Source organism: Vitis riparia, chromosome 18 (genome assembly GCF_004353265.1).
Source record: "Vitis riparia cultivar Riparia Gloire de Montpellier isolate 1030 chromosome 18, EGFV_Vit.rip_1.0, whole genome shotgun sequence".
In the NCBI taxonomy this organism is placed as follows: domain Eukaryota; kingdom Viridiplantae; phylum Streptophyta; class Magnoliopsida; order Vitales; family Vitaceae; genus Vitis; species Vitis riparia.
The window spans coordinates 24,688,118-24,708,140 of record NC_048448.1 but is presented as its reverse complement, the minus strand read 5'-3'; the positions used below and the strand labels follow the sequence as shown (position 1 = coordinate 24,708,140).

The window sequence follows — 20,023 nt, the reverse complement described above, 5'->3', positions numbered from 1 at the left end:
GCCAGCAACTTATAGAGGCCCCCCAAAGGCTGATGGGCCTGAAATCACCAAAATCCTCGACCCCTCCTTTCTTAGGAATCAGCACCAGAAAGGTGTTGTTAATACTCTTGAGGAACGTATTCTGGTCATGGAACTCCTTAAACATCTCCAGAATTTCCTCCTTGACGAAATCTCAATAGCATTGCCAAAAGAAAACAGAGAACCCGTCAGGACCTGGGGCTTTATCCCCATTCAATTCCATCAGGGCCGACTGGACTTCACCTCAGAGAAGGGAGCCTCCAGCATCTCTGCCTCTTGCACACAAATTTGATTAAAAGGGAGGCTTCCAATGTCCGCCTTCCACCCCGGACTTTCGGAAAATTGCTGCTTAAAAGCATTTGCTACCCCCTCTCTGATTTCCCACTCCTCTGTCAGTTAATCCCATTAATTTTAATTCTGTCCATGTGATTAACTCTCCTATGGGTAGACGCCATACTGTGAAATATCTCGTATTCCTATCACCTGCCTTCAACCAAAGTTCCCTAGACGCCTGCCTCCAGTGAGTTTCTTCCAGATCAACCCACTTGGCATAAACCTCCTGGCTTCCTTCTTACAAGCTAATTCCTCCATTGACAGCTCCTTTCATCCTCTACTCTGTCCCAATACTCCACTTGCTGAATCGCAGCCTCCTTGTTACTTTCCAGATTACCAAACTCCTCCCTATTCCAAACTTTAAGCTTCTGCTTTAGATCCTTCAATTTCGTCGATAATCTAAAACTGCACTACCCCTGACCTCTATTCCCTGCACCAACTCTGGATTAATTCCTTAAACCCTCGACTTGAACCACATATTTTCGAATCTGAAGGGGGCAGGCCCTCTCCTCCAACTACCCCCCTCAAGTAATACTGGAAAGTGGTCCGAAATCGGCCTGGAAGCTTCCGCGCTCACCCTACTGAACTGATCAAGCCAGCAAGGAGAGACTAGAAATCTATCTAGACGAGCCCTTGACATGTTATTCAGACCCCCAGTCCACGTGAATGCACCCCCTTGCAATTGAAGGTCCACAAGGCCTAGATCATCTACAACTTCATTGAACAATTTTTTGAAATGCTTTAGATTTCAATGTTGAAATATTTAAGTAAAAAGTATTTATGAAAAAAAACAGAAATAGTGTTCATGCTAGTAATTGATTCAACTTAGGAAGTCTTTATAGAAAAGCTGGTTTGGTCTCTGAATTGCAAAAGAAAAAATTCCATAGTTTCTCAGATAAGAAGCAAGGAATCCTTAAAAATAGTTTTGAGCTAATCTATTCATTATTTAGAGTGATACATGTCACATTATCCTTTACATTTAATTGTTGCTCACATATATTGCATTTATGGTCATTTGTATTACATCTAGCATATACTGACTTGATGTATCTTAGCAATTCTTTGTGCACTATATATACTTATTGATCTTGTGTTTGGGGTCATGGACTGGATTAATTCCAAGTACCCAACACTTACAACTTCAAGAACCTTCAAGTAGCTCTAGATAAAAGTGCAAATTAGTGACCAGCGAAAGAAGGAACACTGGAAGAGAGTTAGGGTGACTGCTAGGTGAAATTAACTAGAAATTTATACAATGCTTTATAGATCTCAGTAGGTGTCTTAACCAAACAAGGTTGCCCCTATTTATAATTGGAAGAATCTAGAACATAGTTTCCTAGGTTCTCTGAGAAACCTTCTTCTAGATTTCTAGATTATTCTTACAGGGTTTTTACCATTTTGGGGGGTTTTATACCATTTCAGAAGATTCTCTACAATTCTGGACAATTCTAAAATGGGTAACTGCTTCTATTAAAGTTAAGGTGAACAAGTTGGTAGCAGATTTGAGCAGGCTGTGACATTATAGACAACTAATGAAAGGTCCACTGAATTGAATTAGGTCCATGGATATCAAAAACATGCAGATTCTTGATTTTCATTGGTTCCTTTAAATGGCATTGGTATATCAAAGATTTCATATCAATGGGAATCAATCAAACATTAGAGGGTGAAATCATGTTCAAGACCATAAACAATTGGAAAAGTTCTTCCATTTCTTTGACAGCTACTTTAAAACATTAAAGTAGCTGGTTTAGGGTTTAGGGTTAACAAAGAAAATTTTCCTTTATCTGCAAGTCATCCTAGTCCCGTTTATTTTTCATTTCCCTTTAACTAAATGATCTTTGTAGAAATAGGGGAAAAGAAGGATTAACTGAGTACAGTTTTTAAACTCTCTCTTCCTAGTATACATACATATTTGTGTGTATCTAGCAGCTATCATGGAACTAATTGGAGTTCAGTTCTTTTATCTCCAGATGGAGCACAATAAATCTGAAGACAAAAGGCTTTATAGGGAGCTATTTTTTTTACCAAGTGCCATGTTCTACAGAAAGTTGTAGTTGGATGCTGCAGACTCACAGAGAAAAGCCAACTGGTTGTAGGACTCTGAGGTTCCTTCTGCAGATTCCATTGTAAGCAAAAGTGCACTTGTTTCATTATCCTTTTATGTATATCTTTGCACTATATTATCAGTTTATTATTATGCAGCAAGAATGAAGTATGCTTCTCAGTTACTACCCCAGCGCTTGTCAGATATTAGTCTAATCTCTGAAGTGAGGCTACAAAATTGAGGTGGATTGGAAGAGTTGAGATGGAGTCAAGTTTTTTGCTTGTACTTGCAAATCAGAACCATATATTTCTCAGATTTAGTAGCAGTCATTTCATCTTAGACATCTTATGATGATGATGTTGGTAATCTGGTTAGACTCGGATATGAAATACAGTAATTAACTGATTTACACAAAGCCATGTTCTCCCATTTATGAATTGTTGTATGGAATTGAATGTCTTTTTGCTTGAACATTAGATTTGTAGAAGATGATGAACCTGGAAACAGGTCACATATGGTAAATTGGTAATGCAGATTCAATAGGCTCCAGAGTGGTTTAAGCTTCATTTGGTATAAGTTTTTTACTTCTTTTTTTAATTCAAAAGCAGAAAGCGAAGCTAAATCCATGATTTCAACCGAGCTACTTTGCAACAGTAAAAAATGGGTGGCTCAATAGGTGATTTTGTTGTTATTAGACTGAAAAACAGTTTTTGGCTTTCAAAAGCTGTAAGTAGAGCATGGTCTCAACCCTTGCAATCGAAGCTACCGAAGCCAGAGGCTCTCAACTGTTGAATCATAGTCAATTGGTTTTTCGTTTGCTGTCCTTCTCATTTACCAGCAGCTACTTCTACTTCTCTCCATGTTAAAAATAGCTACCAGCTATTTGATACAAATCCTCATGTAATCATCTAAGACCATTCATTAGCTAAAATAAATTCTACAAATGACCGATAATTAAACTTGAAGATGTACTTTCTATTCCATTTTTCAAACATATGAACATCAACAAATATTCTGGAGGTTCACTGATCAAGTGATGCTAATGTGTTTACCTCCAAGAAGGATGCTCTGTGTTCCATTTATTTGTCAAGTTTGATTGCTGACAGTCTTGATATCAAGTGTATCAAAACTTGTTGACAAATGACTACCCCCGGAGATCATGTTAAGTCAGAACTTTAAGTTATAGGATGATGGGGACCAAGTATGTTAAATCTTACTTGAGTTAAGGGTGGTGAGAGCTTCTAATTGCTTTTGACCCTGCCATGGCGTCTGGATCTAGACACTGCAATCAGAATCGCCATTGTTATTCCGAGAGCAAGAGAAGCAGTTCCCACTGCAACTGCAACTGCAACTGACGAACCCACTGACTTCATCTTATATTGCGATTTTCGTGTTGAGATAGGGTGTGACGTGGTGTTAACTAGCCTTGGATTTCCACTTGTATCCACAGCAACCCAATGCCCAAACTTGGGAATAACTCCAGAAAGCTGATTATTTGAGAGTAACAACTGTGTCATCGATCTAAACAGCGTCAGAAATATTGGAATCTCACCTGAGAATTTGTTGTTCGACAGATCCCACACTTCTAAACTGCTCAACCGAGAGAGAGTGTTTGGGATAGGTCCTTCAAAGAGGTTGTGGCTGAGATTCAAGGCAATCTGCAAGCTGCTCGGCATCATTGGAATGTGGCCACTCAGTGATTCCTTCCCAGCTGAAGTTCTAATAGAGAATTGAAGCTACTGATTGATGGAGGTATGGACCCCAAAAGACGGTTGCCTCTAAGTTCAAGTTGGTAAGGCTCTTCAGCCTCCAATAGAAGATGGATTCCGCCACTTAGCAAATTCTCACTGATATTCAGCACCAACAAACTTTGGATTTGGGGTTATCTGATCCGGGATCTCGCCAGTCAGTTTGTTGGACTGAAGCTTCAAAACCTGAAGATGATTAAGGCTACCCAACTCCAGGGGCAGACGACCTGCCAAATTATTCATTGCAGGTTCAGCAGCGCTAAACTCTGGCAAGAACCCAATTCAGGAGGGATGGATCCCGACAAACTATTGTTTTCCAGCTCCAAGTAGGTCCAATTTCAGCAAGTGTCCCCAGCTTTGCAGATGGGATTACCTCCGCTGAGTGAATTGCTTCCCAATCTCAACCTAACCAAGCTTGAAGACATGTTTGCAGGTATCGACCCACCCAAAAATTGTAAGACAGGTCCACTCTCTGCAGTTCGGCTGCATCATCAGGTCAGATGGGATCGACCCACTTAACTTATTATAACTAAGATCAAAATCTTGAGAAACCTTGAAATTCCATTGGGAATGTTGCCATTGAAATTGTTTTCATTCGCTGCGAATCTTGAAAGAGTTCTGATGTTTGAAAGATTTGTTGGGATTCTCCACTCAAATTATTGGATGACAGAATCAATATTTTCAGTTTGGAAAGGTCTCCAATCCTTGCAGGTAAAGACCCAGAAAGCTGATTATTACTGAGATAATCAGAACCAACTTATGATAATCAAGATACTTTCGGAATTCCCCCATGAAAAAAATTTTTGGAAAGTAGAAGATGCTCCAATACCCTGGACTTTCCAAGGTGGGTAGGAACATGGCCACTGAACTGGTTAGAGCTCAGATTCAAAGTTCTGAGTTCATTCAATCCATCTAACTGTAAACCAATGTTTCCACTCAACTATTGTAAGAAAAATCCAAGAACTGCAGCCCAATAAAGCCATTAAAAAGTAGGCAAAGCACCAACCAACCTGTTTCTACTGAAACTCAACAGCTTCAACCCACCAATCTTCCCACAAGCAGTGATGAACCCATCTGGGATTGAGCTCAAACGGTTGTTGGAGAGGTCAAGAGCTTCCAAAGACCCAATCTCACAAACAAGTGGAAGAAAACCAGAGTCAGTAAGAAAAATCAGAGAGGGAAGATGGGTTATTGAGGCGTTGTTGGAGGTGCATGAAACTCCCTTCCATCCACATGGGTTTGGCTCTTGTGCAACTATCCACACAGAGGATGTAGCGTCTTTGAGAAGCTCAGAAGCTTGAAACATGGTGGCCCTCTGGTTTGCAGACAGCTGAGATAACCTAAAGGAAGAAGGCATGAGAGGAAGAAGATGACACAGGTGGTCTGCTCACACTTGGTCATATTTGTCTGTGCTGGAAACTCTCCTGAATTCCTCATTATACAGGGTTACTTGATTGAAAGGCATGAAATATCATTAGATTCCAAATCTAACCCTCCACTTCTTTTAATTTAAAAATTAATATATAGTTAATAAAAATACTTTTCAACCCATTTTTCCAATTCTTGACTTTTTCTCCCATCACATTTCTTATCTTCATTTCTTTCTTCCCATTTGTCTTCTCTCTCTTGTTCATCACATTTCTTTAAATTTTAAATATCAATTATGTTTATTCTCTTCACTTCCATATATTTTTCTTTCATTTCCTCTTTGTTGAATATTTTTAAGTTATTAATGGGATATAATAAATATGTAAATAAGTTTGAAATCGTTATTACTTTTTTAAATATCATTTATAGTCATGATAAGGGAATTAAAAAGAGGTAAACAACTAACTCAAAAAGTATAGAGGAGCATTAGCCCTATGGTAAAGGTCAAAGGATGATAAGTAATAAAACCTATGAAATTTTACGATAATTTTGATATCATTTGCATATTGGCTTTTTATACAAATATAAATATATGATATAATAGGGTTTTGAAATGATAGATAAATTTGCATTTTGTAGTTGTATATCAAATTTTAGCGGTGTTAAGTTGAACTTGACATAGGTTAAGTTTATATATATTCAATAGTAATACTATGTTATCATTAATTTTTTTTAAAAAAATTATACTCAATGGAAGTTGAATCATTTGTAAATTACCCGGGGGCATCCGTGGCACGAATTACAACATAATAACTAAGAGTTACAATATCTAAAATTATTTAATAACTAAAAACATTATATTTTTGTAGCATGGTTGGTAGTATTTGTGATTGTAAATATTATTAATAATCTTCAATATTTTTTACTTACTATAATAATAAATATGTTTATTGAAATAAGATGGACTTAACAATGAATAAGATTTTTAAAATGAATATCTACTTAATTGATGATAATGCTCCATTGTAGCTCAAAAATGTTCTACTGTTGTGTGTTGGTACCAATAGTTAGGATTATTTTTGTTGCTTCAATGGTTGATGAAGAACAATATTTTTATATGAAGGAAGACTAGACCGGGGATAAAAATACTTTTTGTTTCAAAGAAAGTAAAGGCAAAGGCATTGATGTCTCAAAGACTATCATACGAAGAATTATTAGGGGTTGTCTATCATATTTCAAGTCTAAATCCAATAGAGTATTTTCTTTCAATAGAGTTCATATTTAATGTCAATATACCAACAACTCCTATACAGCTAACCTATGATGGGGATGTGAAATTTTTTATTTGTTTAAATTGTACAATTGGTAAGCTACCATTTCTATTGTGTAGAGAATGGAGAATCATGGTCATATCTCCTGATCTACAACTTTCATTCTAAATATCATACATCATTCAAGATTGAAAAATGATAGGATTAAGACCCAATGTTGACGCATAAAAGTAGACACATTCATTGTGAATTAGTAAAACCTTTTAAGTGTTGATGGTGAAAATGGAATACGATTTCATAATGAGCCACTTGAAGGGTATATTAGTAGTAGTAGTCATGATTGGGAAATGAACGAGACTTCTATTAATGAGGATTATAAAATGGATGCTAACCCTTTAATGATGGGCACTTTCAAGAGTGGTTTAACTCATAGCACACAAATTTTGACCATCATTAATACAAATGATGGCTTAATGCATTAAGTTATTAACCTTACAATCCTTCTTAAAATGTCTAACTTTTCCACATTTAAAGCACACTGGATTTGAGTGAGATAAGAGTTTCTATTTTCTTATGAAGTTTGTTTGTAGAGTAGTTGTTGATATCCCTCCCAGTATATGGCTCTAAATACTTGGGATATATTACTTAAGCACTATAATCTTTTGTCTTTGTTTTCTTTCAAGAAGAAATCTTGTTAGAACAGCCCCTTATTAATCACAAATTCTTTATCTATTACATCAATCACTGGAAGAAATATTCAACACAAAATTGAAAGCTAAAACATAGGCAGAAGTAAAGGAAGAAAACAAAGTCATGGTCTTCCTATTAAAATATTTCTTTGAAAAAAAAAAAAAAAACCAAAGAACATGACAAGACATGTACATACTTCGTCTTGAAGCGGGGGCATTTGTGGACATTAATTTTTTTTATGGATTAAATTACCACTAGATTTAATATCCAAATTGTGACTCTTTAATTCACCCAAAAAAAAAGGCTTAACAAGTGAAGAGTCATACATTGAACACATAGCCTGTCATTCAAAAGGTAACATTCAACTACAATTAAAATTTTTGCATAATTAGAAAAAAAAAATGGAATATCAATCGAGTGAATTGAATTCAGATAAAGAGATGGGAAGTCTCTTTATTGAATGCAAGAAAAAAAAAATCAAAATTATTACCCCAAACCATCATTGGTTCCACCACTTGACAGACTCATTCAACTAAAATCTCAAACCAATCAGTATCAAAGGCACATTTCCCAAACTCAACACAATTGAAAGAAAAATCATAAGCGGAAGGGACCTCACAACCTCAAAATCAATCCAGTTAATCAAGAATTGAATTCAGATAAAGAAACTCAAACCCCAATACATATGCAAATACAGAAAGAGAGGGAATGGCTTCACACATATGATATGAGATCTCTAACACCAATGTGTTAGCAGTTGGGTTTGACAAAATCCAAAAATGGAATTTTGTTACAGGAATTAGGGTAAAAATAATATACATGCTGGGAGAAGATACTTCTTTTGGCAAAGGTCAGTCTACCTCGCATTAGTGTTGGGGGGCGCTTCTTCTTTCTCAAAGGTCAGTCTACCTTGCATTAGTGTTGGGGGATGCCTTCTTCTTTCTCTTGTTCTTAGGCTTTACTGCATCCTTCAATGTCTTCTCTCCATTTGTTTGGGGTGTGGTTCCAACAGTTTTCATTGGAGAAAGAGCTGGATCAATATCAGCATTTGGTTCCTCTGACTTTACGTCAGGGGCCTTCATTTCACCTCTTGAATCTTTTTGTTTGTGTTCTGTTTTATCAATCCTGCACATTTCAAATGCAACAGACATTAGTTTATGCATTTTTCTATCCTGATTACAAGTGAATTATACATCTGCATGATGCATATATAATGTACCTACACACCACAAACTCCATATTTATAATCCAAATTCTAAAGGAACTTCAACATTTCTATGAAACCATAGCTAAAAACTTGTACTCTTGCACTCCTGCCTCAATCCTAGGGATGGACTAAAGCAATCAATAGACCAACCTGATTTTCTAACAGCTTACAACTTTCAAAACTACACACCAAACAACTTTTTTCTTTAATTTTAACAAAATACCACCAACCAGATAACAAGCAAATTCAGATTTTGTTACTCAGTACTCTCAATAGGGTCCAACCAAAACAAAACTACTAGAAAAGTCATCAACATACATTTTAATGTCAGAAAAGGCGAAATTGTAGCATTGAGTAATTTCTTGTACTGTTTAAGAATGACAATATAAATTGAATACCATGTGAAGCTAGAGAAGCTTTCAGGAAATCCGAATCAATGCCCTTCGAGTATGGATCCCTAAAGAAATAAGAAAATATAGTATAAAAAAATGGATCCAACAAAACAAAAGTTAAAAATAAAAAACCCCGAAAATGTTCCTTTCTTCCTAAAAAGGAGAAAAATAGCAATTCCTAAAAGAAAAGGCCTGATAAGATAGCCCATTGTCATTCTTGGACCTTCCAGGTCACATGAATTCCAGAGTCATTCATGAATGTTCATGCAAGAAAACAAATATTAGCAAGTCCTTTCCCCCATTTTGGATTTGCTATGCAATCCCCACTTGTTCTGCATAGCATTTATGAAAATGAATTCATTTGAAATGTCTTTCACTTCCCATAGACAACCATTTTTACGGACAAATGGTCCTATTTCAGTTTTAAATTCATCCCTGAGTTAATGTTCTCATTTCAAGGATTATGCCTCCAAATGCTATGAAAAACAAGACTAATCCATCCCATGTAATATTTTTTTTTCCTATTTAAACACACATGTATATCATGTTCTTCCACAAAGGGAGTTTCAAATGAATGTAAAATAAAATCATTAGTGAGGTCATGATGCATGCAAAGACACCTTACCAACTTGAGGGGCCACCAATGAAACTTCTGGTGTTCTCATCACTCCTGTTAGTTCTTCCTTGTTCAGATAATTGGGTTTTAACTTCCACATCACTGCTCTGAGTGACACAGCTTTCTTCTGATTCCATCTTCAACCTCTCCATGTGATGGCTTGATAACTCATTGACTACCTTCTCATCAACAGATTGATTTTTGTTCTCCCTCATTTTAGCACCTGGTCCACTAACATCCACAGCTATGGAAGAAGAGTGGCGCTTGATCTTCCGCAATGCTCTTTCTGTGTTGAATGCTTCAACCTACAGAAACTTGTAGAAGAAAAATTAGGTTTGGTCATAGAACGGATACAATGAATCTAAACCTGAGACCCCAAAAACAATCACCATGAGAGTAGAAGTAGAAGGCAGATCAAATCATTAACCATGAAGAACTTCATATGGTTCTTGCTAGGAAGGGAAAAAAGCCACTCAAGGTACTTACAGGTATTCTTTTCTGGCAATCCATTTAAGATGTCTAAAATAGCACCTGTTTCCATTGTCTCAAATGTTTCAGTTGTCTCAACTGTTTCAGTTGAAAAATGTTAATATGGTTTGGATCCTCAGAAGAACTCTCAGTTCAGCAAAATGTAGGAGGTTGACGTGCCCATAATTTTTCTCTAGGAACTTCTATGGATAGACATTAACTACAGAAAAGTCTGTAACAATGTACATCCCATTAGATTGGCCTACCATGAGTTTGTTTCAAGAGATCAAAGTTCTATTAGGTTCTTCTCATAGCAGAGGAAGCCACATTTCACGATTTGACACCACAACAAGGATCAGAAATTCCAGTGCTTTTGGGTGTAGTTAACAAGGAGATAGAAGAGTACGAAATATTGCTCCTCTATGCTTATTTTTATGCTCATGAAACGAGCAAATACAAGAATTAACCATACCATAATGTAGAAAAAAATTGCAATTGAAAAATGTTTTTAAAAATTCCTCTTTTGGGTGATCAGGCAGATCAATTGGGAACAGGAGATCATTCTTTCATAAAGATGATTGGTGCTTTGGGTTGTCTTTAAAAGGAGGGCATCCTTCACTTTTCATTTTATTTTATTTGTTTCTCTCTGCGTGTGTTTTCATTTTTCCTTTTTTTTTTCTCTTTTGAATTATCCATGTATATAACCCACCCTGTACCCACCTATCAAAAAATAAATAAATAAATAACCCACCCCATACTTAGGTTGCATCTGCTTTAGACAATTTAATTTAAGTTACCTATCAAAGAATACATTCACCGAATAAATCAAGCATAGTACATAACCAAATTCTAAAAGTATATCATTTGAATCAAAATAAGCACCACACAAACAGCAAATATTTTCAAGAAACAATGAAAAAAAATTGTCATCTCATCTTCCAAAAGCCAAAAAATTCAATTTGATTATTTATTATTTAGACCATGGAGTTTCTTTTTCTTTGTTTCATTCTTTTTTTTTTCCCTTCCCTTCTTTCTTTCTTTTTCCTTTTTAATATGCATTAGCGCATGGAGCTTTGCATACCAGCAAATCTAGCACTCATCAACCAAGGAGCAGTTGTTGGTTGATGTTGCTCACAAATTAGGATGACAATGCAAGCTGATTGAGCAAGGTAGGCTAAAGAATGAGATTAGATACATATTATGCAGGATTTAACATCAGATTTGGATGGAGGTATCAGCCACAAAGGATGGAGCAAAGTATCCAGAAGAATAATAGTAGATGCACATTCCACATATAACATGCAGGATTTTATGAATAATACACTTTTTTGCCAGAGTCCCAGATGCTGCCAATCTCATATTTGGCTAGAAACAACATTTAGTAATTTGTGTCCCTATAAGATGATGAAAAATCTCAAAAATGGGAATTTAGGACCTCTATCAGCCATAGAACAGCCTTCTGATTTCAATTTGGATCAGCAGAAATTTAGAAATGCACTGCTAAATTTAACATCCTTAAACAGAATAGTACTTTATTTTAGTTCATGTAATCAGATCACAGATCACTTGGGTACTAGGATTTTATAATATAATTGGTTGAGACTTCCCTCAGTCACAAATCTCGATCCCAAAGTTACAAGCCAAAGACTTTGTCTCATGCATAACAAGGATAAAAGGGATGGCCAAGCAAAATTGACAAGGAAAGGAGCTCATAAGTCTTGATAATTCCTCCTACCCATCAACAATTCTAGACACCAATTCATGGATTAAATTTTACCATGTAGTACAAAAACTAGTATTTAGCAAGCCAGATATGTAAATAGAGAAAAATAGAACCGTCACAAAGGACAACATAAGATTGAAAAGATAACACCATATAGGAGAAACTCACTGCATTTTTTATCTTGCTTGTTATATCAGCAGCCTTCACTGAAGCAATTCGCAAGCACTGCATGATAACACTCTGAATGATACCCTCTCCTCCAGCCTTTTGAATAGCACAGACATCACCATTTGTATTAAGTGTAGCAGTCATTCTTCCACCCATAACAGCCTCTTCACTGTGGGTTGGATCTATCACCTGGCAGGCACCTCAGCATTTAAGGAAAAGAAACCTAACAAGGGGAGCTGAGATATCCAGGAGTCTCAATTTACTGAGAGTTGTCTTTAGGACTTAGTTTTACCTACCATAATGTTCTCATTCCCAATAATTGCAAAGGTCACTGCTATTGGGAGATGATGTACAATCAAAGGAAGTGGCTCCCTCACCTGTCAAATTACAAAATGTGAGAAACAGATAAAAGAAGGACAAAGTGAAGAAGCTTAACTATGTATTTTACAGAAGATAAATGCTAATGGCCTCTGCAATGATCTTTGCCTGCTCTGTCTCTTTTTACAATTTTCTTAGTCACCAATCAAAGTACATGTGGCAAATACGATGAATCAAATAAACGGCTTCCATAAGGCTCTATAAATCTGATCTTAAAGAAGATTGAGGAGCTAACCTCAGGTGGATGTACTATCAGTTCCTGACCATCTTCCCCTCCGAATGAACATTCAGGCCTTCGAAATGTCAACAGAGCAGCCAAAGCAGCAATATTAGCTGCATCAATAAGATTTCTGTTTCCACAAAATAAATAAAATGTCTTTTAATATTCAGCTGAAAAACAAGTTATATATAAGAACTTTAAAAAAAAAAATATGAATTACAGCTTACCCCCCATTATCAATAATGTGGAGATCAATTCGGATAGACCATACCAACTTGCCAGCAAGAACACAAAGTGATTCCATATCCACTGCCCTGCTTTCCCTGCAGAACCACTTTCCAACTTCTATTTACATTCAATGAAATTACAGAAAGTTCTCCATTTCTAGGAGGGCCAACATAAGCACTTGTAAGATTCAAAAACTTGCTAAGCTACTAAGACCACAATGGGCATACAGCACAAATTTATTGCCTAAATCAAGTTTTAGCAGCTTAGTTGCTAATCACTTTAAATGATTCACTGTCATGATTTAACAGAATGCTTCCCACAATGTCTGACAGATTCTCTAACAAGACACATTTCACAAAATGGTCTAGATTTTGCAAAAAAGTTACCAGTCATGATATTATGTCTCTTGGAGAAGCAATTTGGAGAATTTATAATCTTAAGCTCAGAAGCTTAAATTTGTTCCTTAGCATGAACTTGCATAGGTTTTATCAGGATATTGGAACAAATAAAGGAAAGGGGGGAAAGCTGTGAGAAAGAGTATCAATTTCTTCAGCTTGGTTGTTATGAAAAATTGGAAGGGAAAGAAAATATGACAGAAAATAGAAAAAAAAAACTATAGATTAGAGCTCTTAATTTTCTGTTTAAAAACACCATAACATTGGGGAAAGGGTGGAGGAAATATTAATTAGGCTCAATTTCTTTTTCATCCCTTTGTTTATTCCCTTCTTACCATTCCCTCACAACATATAAAGGAAGTTGTAGTTTTTTTGGTACTAAATTAAATTAGTTGAAACATTAAAATCTCAATGATTTTGATAAACTTATGCCATGTCACCTGAGAATTCCTCACATGGATTCTCAGACAAAATAAAATACATAGATGCTCTAAATTTTGAAAAACAATTAGTTCCGCTTTTCTGAACCTCAAAATTTGAGAAACATGCCATTCCGGGTAAAATTTTCAGAAATTATGATCTATTTCAACAGAAGCCAACAGCAATTAAAACTTAAAAAATTCTAGAATACTCTGAAACAAAATTTCAAACCACAACCAGAATAGCCAAATGAAAAACAAATTTTCACCTTAAACCGCGGTCTATTACCCGTCCCAACTCCACTGCAGCTTCTCCGGGACGTCCAGCCTCAAAAGAAGGATCAGCCATGGGAGAGAATTCAGTATAAATTGAAAGCGTCCCCTCATTAGGTCTATCCCTATAAGGCTGAATAAGTTGCCCAGTAACAAACCCCATCACATGAGTTTGACCTAACTGCACCTCTGACGACCCATCTTCTCTGCACATTCCACCACAATTTCAAAACCCACCCATTATCATTATCAGTAAAAACACCCGAAAATACACACATACACACGCACAAATTGTTCTGATAAATACTTGCCTACCAAACTTGATGCTTATGCGGCGAAAATCAAAAGGGCGACGACCATCGATTCTGAGGTCGGAAAGCAATGCTTTTTCAATGAATTTCTTCTCATTCACGGTCATTCGAAATGTACTGGCTAATCTTTGCTCCATTCTATGCACTGTGTTGGAAAGAAAAAAGGTTGATTTGTTGCAGAAAACAGTGTAGAATTCAACAACAATGCATTTTTTCAACTTGCTCTCCCAAACTAAATTATAAATGTATGTATATAGGAAGAAAATGAGAAGAACGAGAAGTAGAAGTGGGAGTATACCTGGAATCTGGACTCAAAATTCAAAGTAGAAAGGAGAAGAGATGAGACCGTTGGAGGGTAGTGAGGAGGGAGGGAGGGAGAGAGACAGAGCGAGGGCGATGAGCTTAGGGTTTATTTGGGGTTTGGCTTTATGTTAAAAAGACTTAATACCCCTTCGCATTTGTTTGGAAAGAGAAATGCTCGATCACAATTTTCTGCTTGTCCTTTGAGAAAATATTTTTTATGCTTATGATAGTATAAAATATATATATATATATATATATATATATATATATATATATATATATATATATATTATTTATTAAAACTAATTAAAAATATATATTTTTTAAAATTATATCTAATATTTATAAATAAAATAAAATAAAAAATAAATGAAATGAATTTTAAAATATATAAAAATAATAATTAATTTTAAATCAATTTTTATAAGTGAAACTTCAAATGCAAGCCATGCCTTTAAAATCACATTTGAATAATTGTTCATAGTTTTAATTGATTTTTCTTTTAACACAATTAAAAATAAATTTCATATAAATTATAATAATTTAGAACTGCCTCTTCAATTTCAAATAGAATTTTAATTAAATACAATATAAAAACAAATTTCATGAGGAGCAAATTAAGGTTTGCAGCACATGTGGATTAGATCTAACTTCCATTGCATAGGATTTGGTTGTTATAGGGAGTTTTCATGCACTTAATGTGAATTTGGAATAAGGAACGGAAAAATTTGGAATTCCCTACAATTGTTATTAGAGTCATAGGTTAAGCACAAAGCATGATAGAACCTTTTTAGGGTGTGCTAACTTGGTTCTGTAGGATATTTTATTCATTTGACGGCCATAGAGATAAATGTATATCCATAATATATTACCTTAATAATGATGATTATATACTGTGTTTGTTGTGATTATTGAATTTGTTTTCTTTTTTTTAAATGGGTTGTAAGTCCCATGAGGGGGCTAGGATTTTTAGTTCTTTTTAAAAATCTTGTTTTTTTATTTTTTTTTATTTTTGATAGAATGGTTTTGTAAACTCCAATCCATTAGGGTATAAGATTTTTGTGTAAAAATCAATTTTTATCACTTTATGTAACCTATGGAGACCAAGGAAGCAATTTGGACAATCACAAGGTATTCATGCACATTTCCTTGCTGAAAATATTAGTTTTCATGGAGAAAATGATGATTAGAGAGGTAGAAACTAGTTGTCCGAATCTACAGATTTGCACCAGCACTCGAGCAATGGGATAAGTGCTTTGAGCAGTGGCGTCAAGCTCTCAAGTGTCTGGATTGGCACTCGTGAGACTTGAGCGCTCAAGCGCTCCTTTCGACGGTGGAAGTTACTTCCAATGCCCCTTCAAAAATTTTGGACACTCGAGCATTGATGACGACACACTCACAACAAGGAAATGGGCAATGAATGAAAAAAGTCTTTTGGGACTTCTCTAATAGTATAGAGTTTTATTGTAATTTGTTTACTAACCCTATTTTGTTTTGCATGTATTGTTTTGGTAAGTTTAGATGATTATCCAAATGGATTACCAAATTCATGTAACAAGATCCTTAAGGTCATGAGAACAACTTTTTTTATTTATTTTTATGCGACATTTGATCATTAGCATGTGTTGAATGAATAATAAAATAATGAAAAAGTAATTTTAGATATTTCTTAAGAAAATAAATTTTCATGAGAACTATTTTTTTATTGTTATTTTTTCTTTAAATTAGTTGTTGTCAATGATGAAAATATTGGTAATAACAGATATATAGGTATTTCGATTTTAGGGATATATCGGAGATATATCGGTGGATAGTTTGACATAAAATATCGGTAGACCTAAAATTGACTAAAACTTATACAAATATAAAATAAAATTTTAGAAATGAAATTAAAAGTATAATAGACATTTTAAAGTTATTTTGTTGAATAAATTAATGTATATATATATAATATATTATACATGTCAATAAAAAAATATAAATTTAATAAGTGTATATTGATTATTAAATTATATTAAATATTATGTGATCATTATATTGTGATATTTGATTATAATATATTTCGGTGGATATTTTGACACAAAATATTCGTAGACCTAAAATTGATCAAAACTTATAAAAATATAAAATAAAACTCTTAAAAATGAAATTAAAAACATAATACACATTTTAAAGTTATTTTTTTTTAATAAATTGATATATATATATATATATAAAACCATCCATGATAGGAAGTAAACTGGAAATATAAAACAAACCATCCATAATAGGAGGTAAACTTAAAATAAACTTGAAAATTTACATAATTAAAAGACCATCCATCATAGGAGGTAAATCTTAAAACATAGATACATAAGGAGAAATACCTTACAATGGGAGGAAAGCTTTGAAGAAAGCTTGGGGCTTGAAGGGCTTACATGATGAGAGAGAAAGAAGAGAGAAGGGAGAGCATAAGCTTGGGAGAGATTTCAGATCTAAAATTCTAGGTTCTTACAAATGAGGATCAAGCCTCCTTAAATAGCGAAAAAGAGGGGACAAAGCACTGTTTGCTTTTTGACAAACTGCCATGAATAGTATTCTCGTGCATGAATAGTGAATAGTAAAATTCACTTTGGCCTATCCTAGGATAGGTAGCAATGTGCCTAGGAGGGCGAGCCCTACCGGTTGAGCCATTGTTAGTCGTGGATAGGCGTTTGTTAGGCTATAAGAGGGCTGGGGTAACGTCTCATAAAGTTTGTCAATCTGCTATTAGGCTCTAGATCAAAACCCTAAAATGAGTTCAATTTTCAGAACCATGTCTAGGAGATCCAGTGATTCTCAAGATGCTGTTGTAAACAGTGAAGAGATCAATTATCCTAAGATCCAAAATGATTTAGATGATTGGAAGTTACCCAAGGTGTCTAATCAAGAAATTTATAAGAAAGGAACCTTTAAGTTCTTCATAGATTATACCATCAAGACCTCTGAAATGTCAGTCAGCTTAGAACAAGACGACCAAGTCATAAGACTTCTAGAAAACAGGTCCATTGAAAAGCATAAGAAAGATGGCTATAATTTCATACACTTTGGTATGATTCAAGTAGCAGCTAAGCCTTTGACAAGATTAGGTTTAAACACCTCTATTGTCATGTGTTTAAGGGATAATAGGCATCTCAAATATCGAGATTCTATTATAGGCGCAGTCCAAGCTGGACTGAATGATGACCCAGTTTATTTCTAGTGTTATCCTAACTTCACAGTTAGAATAAGAGATGCAGACATCTTAGATTATGTTGTCCTGCATATTAAGACCCATAGCTTTAAGACCAAACCAGGAAACAGTCCTGTTTCAATCATAACCAGGTTTGCCTATAAGAGCATGAACACAAGCGTTGGATCTAGGGCTCTTTGCACCAGTCCTAAGGGTGAGACCACTTACTTTCACTCAGATATGCTAGATAAGTCAGATTTCATCATTCTCAAGAAGATCTTGTGGAAAGATGTTGAGTTTCCTAAAAACTAGCATTTTGCTAATGCTATTCCAGCCATTGCACAACGATTTGAAAGGATTGAACAAATTGTTCAATATCTTGATGGAGGAGGAGAACTGGTTTTCTCCAACTCTTTCAGACATTCTAGCAGCCTTAGAGTTTCAGTTTATGAACCCTCTAGAGCTTCAAGCTCCTGCATCCCAGTTAGAACCACTAGGGAAGAGGAAGGTTCCAGCTAAGGAAATCTTAAGAACATTAAGCTAACAGGTGTTAGAAGTCACACCAACGTGGCTAGACCATTTTACACAGAGGAAAATGAGTCTACTCAGGAATCCCAACAGGATGAGTCCCCTGTGATGTCTCCTACCTATTCCCAGATGATTAACACAATAAGCCTATGTGATGAGGACTTTGAGATCAACAAGGATCTCTTAAGAAAAGACTTCTATTCTGATGTCAATAAGCAAAGAAATGATTGGTCTTTAACACTATCCCTAAAATCATTAGAGCCATTTACCAGAAAAAATTCTATGCCTACTTAAGACAAGAAAAGAAAAATATTAAGTTTTGGATTTGGTTTGAACTCTTCAAACAAGAGGAATATCCAGATTATCCTTGTAAGCATATTAATAACACCTCTACAAAAGCTAAGATTTGGAAAACTAGTGACAACATTGTCATAAAATCCATTCATCCCCCTGAGGCTAAGATAGAAAAGAATATTAATGGAACCATAGTCATAGCTTCACCTTTTAAAACTAAGCCAGAGAATAAAGGAACTGCTAGTGCAGCCGATATTAGAAGGATTATGGAACAAATCAATTACACTAATATGTTTCTCATAACCCTTGGAAATCAAGTCAACAGAGTTGAAGAGATTATTGAAACTCGGGATCACCTTAAGAAGGCTTTTGTTAAGAATGACAATAAGCCTTTGTTTAAGCCTTTTGAATTATCTAAGAAATTCCAGGAAAATCCTCAAATTGATCAAGCTTTCATTGATAGAATAAGCCAAAAGGTTAGAGATAATCTTGTTATCCCTGAAACACCTCAAACCTTTGCTATCCCTGAAACACCTCTGCCTTCCCATAGGAGAATCAATTTGGTTAAAAGGAATATTAGTCCGAAAACAAAGGGTAAGGGACTAATTAGGATAACTAGAGAACCTTATATCCAAAACCCTTTTAAAGATCATAGTGATAGACAAGAGAAAATGATTATCCTTAATACCTTGACTATTAAAGATCTTCAAGAAGAAATAGGGCAGTATAAGGAGGATATTAAGAGCCTAAAACAACCTACAAGCTCAGGATTCCTTATCCCTCATGATCATATCAATAGGGTAGGTTTTTACCACAGTAATCCTAAAAAGGAAGACTTTGAAGAAGTTCTTGAATCTTCACAAGACAATAGTGATAAGATAAATGCATACTTAAATACTATTAATAAAGTTATCTTCCAAAGGTGGGAAGTCTCCCTTAGTATAGTAATTAAGAATAAATTTATCTTTGATATTATTGCTTTAATTGATTCAGGTGCAACTTTGAATTGTCTATAAGAAGGTCTTGTACCTACCCAACTTTATGAGAAAACCAGGCAAGCCCTTTTTGGTGCTAATGGTAAAAAGCTTATTATCAAGTACAAGCTATCGAATGCCCATATTTGTAACCAAGGCATTTGCATTAAGCAAACCTTCATTCTTGTTAAAGATCTCAAGGAGAAAGCTCTCATTGGAGTCCCTTTCTTAAGCTCTATCTTTCCCATGTGGGTAGATGATCAAGGTATAAGAACTAAGCTTTTAAATAGGGAAATTCTGTTTGAATTTGCCAATCCACCTGGAAAAAGAAGTATAAACACCATAAAAGAACAGGTGATTAAGGCTAAGTAAAATCATATTAATCTCTTAAAGCAAGAGATTGCTCTGGTTAGAACAGAAGATCAATTGAAGGTTAAGAAAACTCAAGATACCATAGAAAA

The 20,023-nt window shown here is 35.1% G+C and overlaps 1 protein-coding gene and 1 long non-coding RNA gene across 5 annotated transcripts; one reads left to right on the top strand and one right to left on the bottom strand.

Annotated features, from left to right (window-relative positions):
• The first annotated feature begins 2,221 nt into the window (after positions 1-2,221).
• Positions 2,222-2,848, top strand: LOC117906469. The gene is made up of 2 exons (XR_004649826.1): positions 2,222-2,480; positions 2,557-2,848. It is a non-coding gene; the product is annotated as an uncharacterized LOC117906469 (long non-coding RNA).
• Positions 2,849-8,098: 5,250 nt separating this feature from the next.
• On the bottom strand, positions 8,099-14,673 carry LOC117905633 (exosome complex component RRP45A-like). Of its 4 annotated transcripts, XM_034818516.1 has the most exons (10): positions 14,572-14,673; positions 14,274-14,418; positions 13,959-14,168; positions 12,875-12,970; positions 12,663-12,777; positions 12,346-12,426; positions 12,050-12,238; positions 9,700-9,995; positions 9,081-9,139; positions 8,454-8,600 (listed from the first exon to the last, which is right to left on the bottom strand). In XM_034818516.1, the coding sequence occupies exons 2-10, from the start codon at positions 14,408-14,410 to the stop codon at positions 8,554-8,556; spliced, it is 1,230 nt and encodes a 409-aa protein (XP_034674407.1). In that variant the 5' UTR covers positions 14,411-14,418; positions 14,572-14,673; the 3' UTR covers positions 8,454-8,553. The 4 variants fall into 4 exon arrangements, with proteins under 4 accessions (XP_034674405.1, XP_034674406.1, XP_034674407.1 ...); XM_034818514.1 differs by lacking the exon at positions 9,081-9,139 and having other exon boundaries at positions 8,099-8,600; XM_034818515.1 differs by lacking the exon at positions 9,081-9,139 and having other exon boundaries at positions 8,099-8,600; positions 14,274-14,439; positions 14,572-14,662.
• Positions 14,674-20,023: the final 5,350 nt, after the last annotated feature.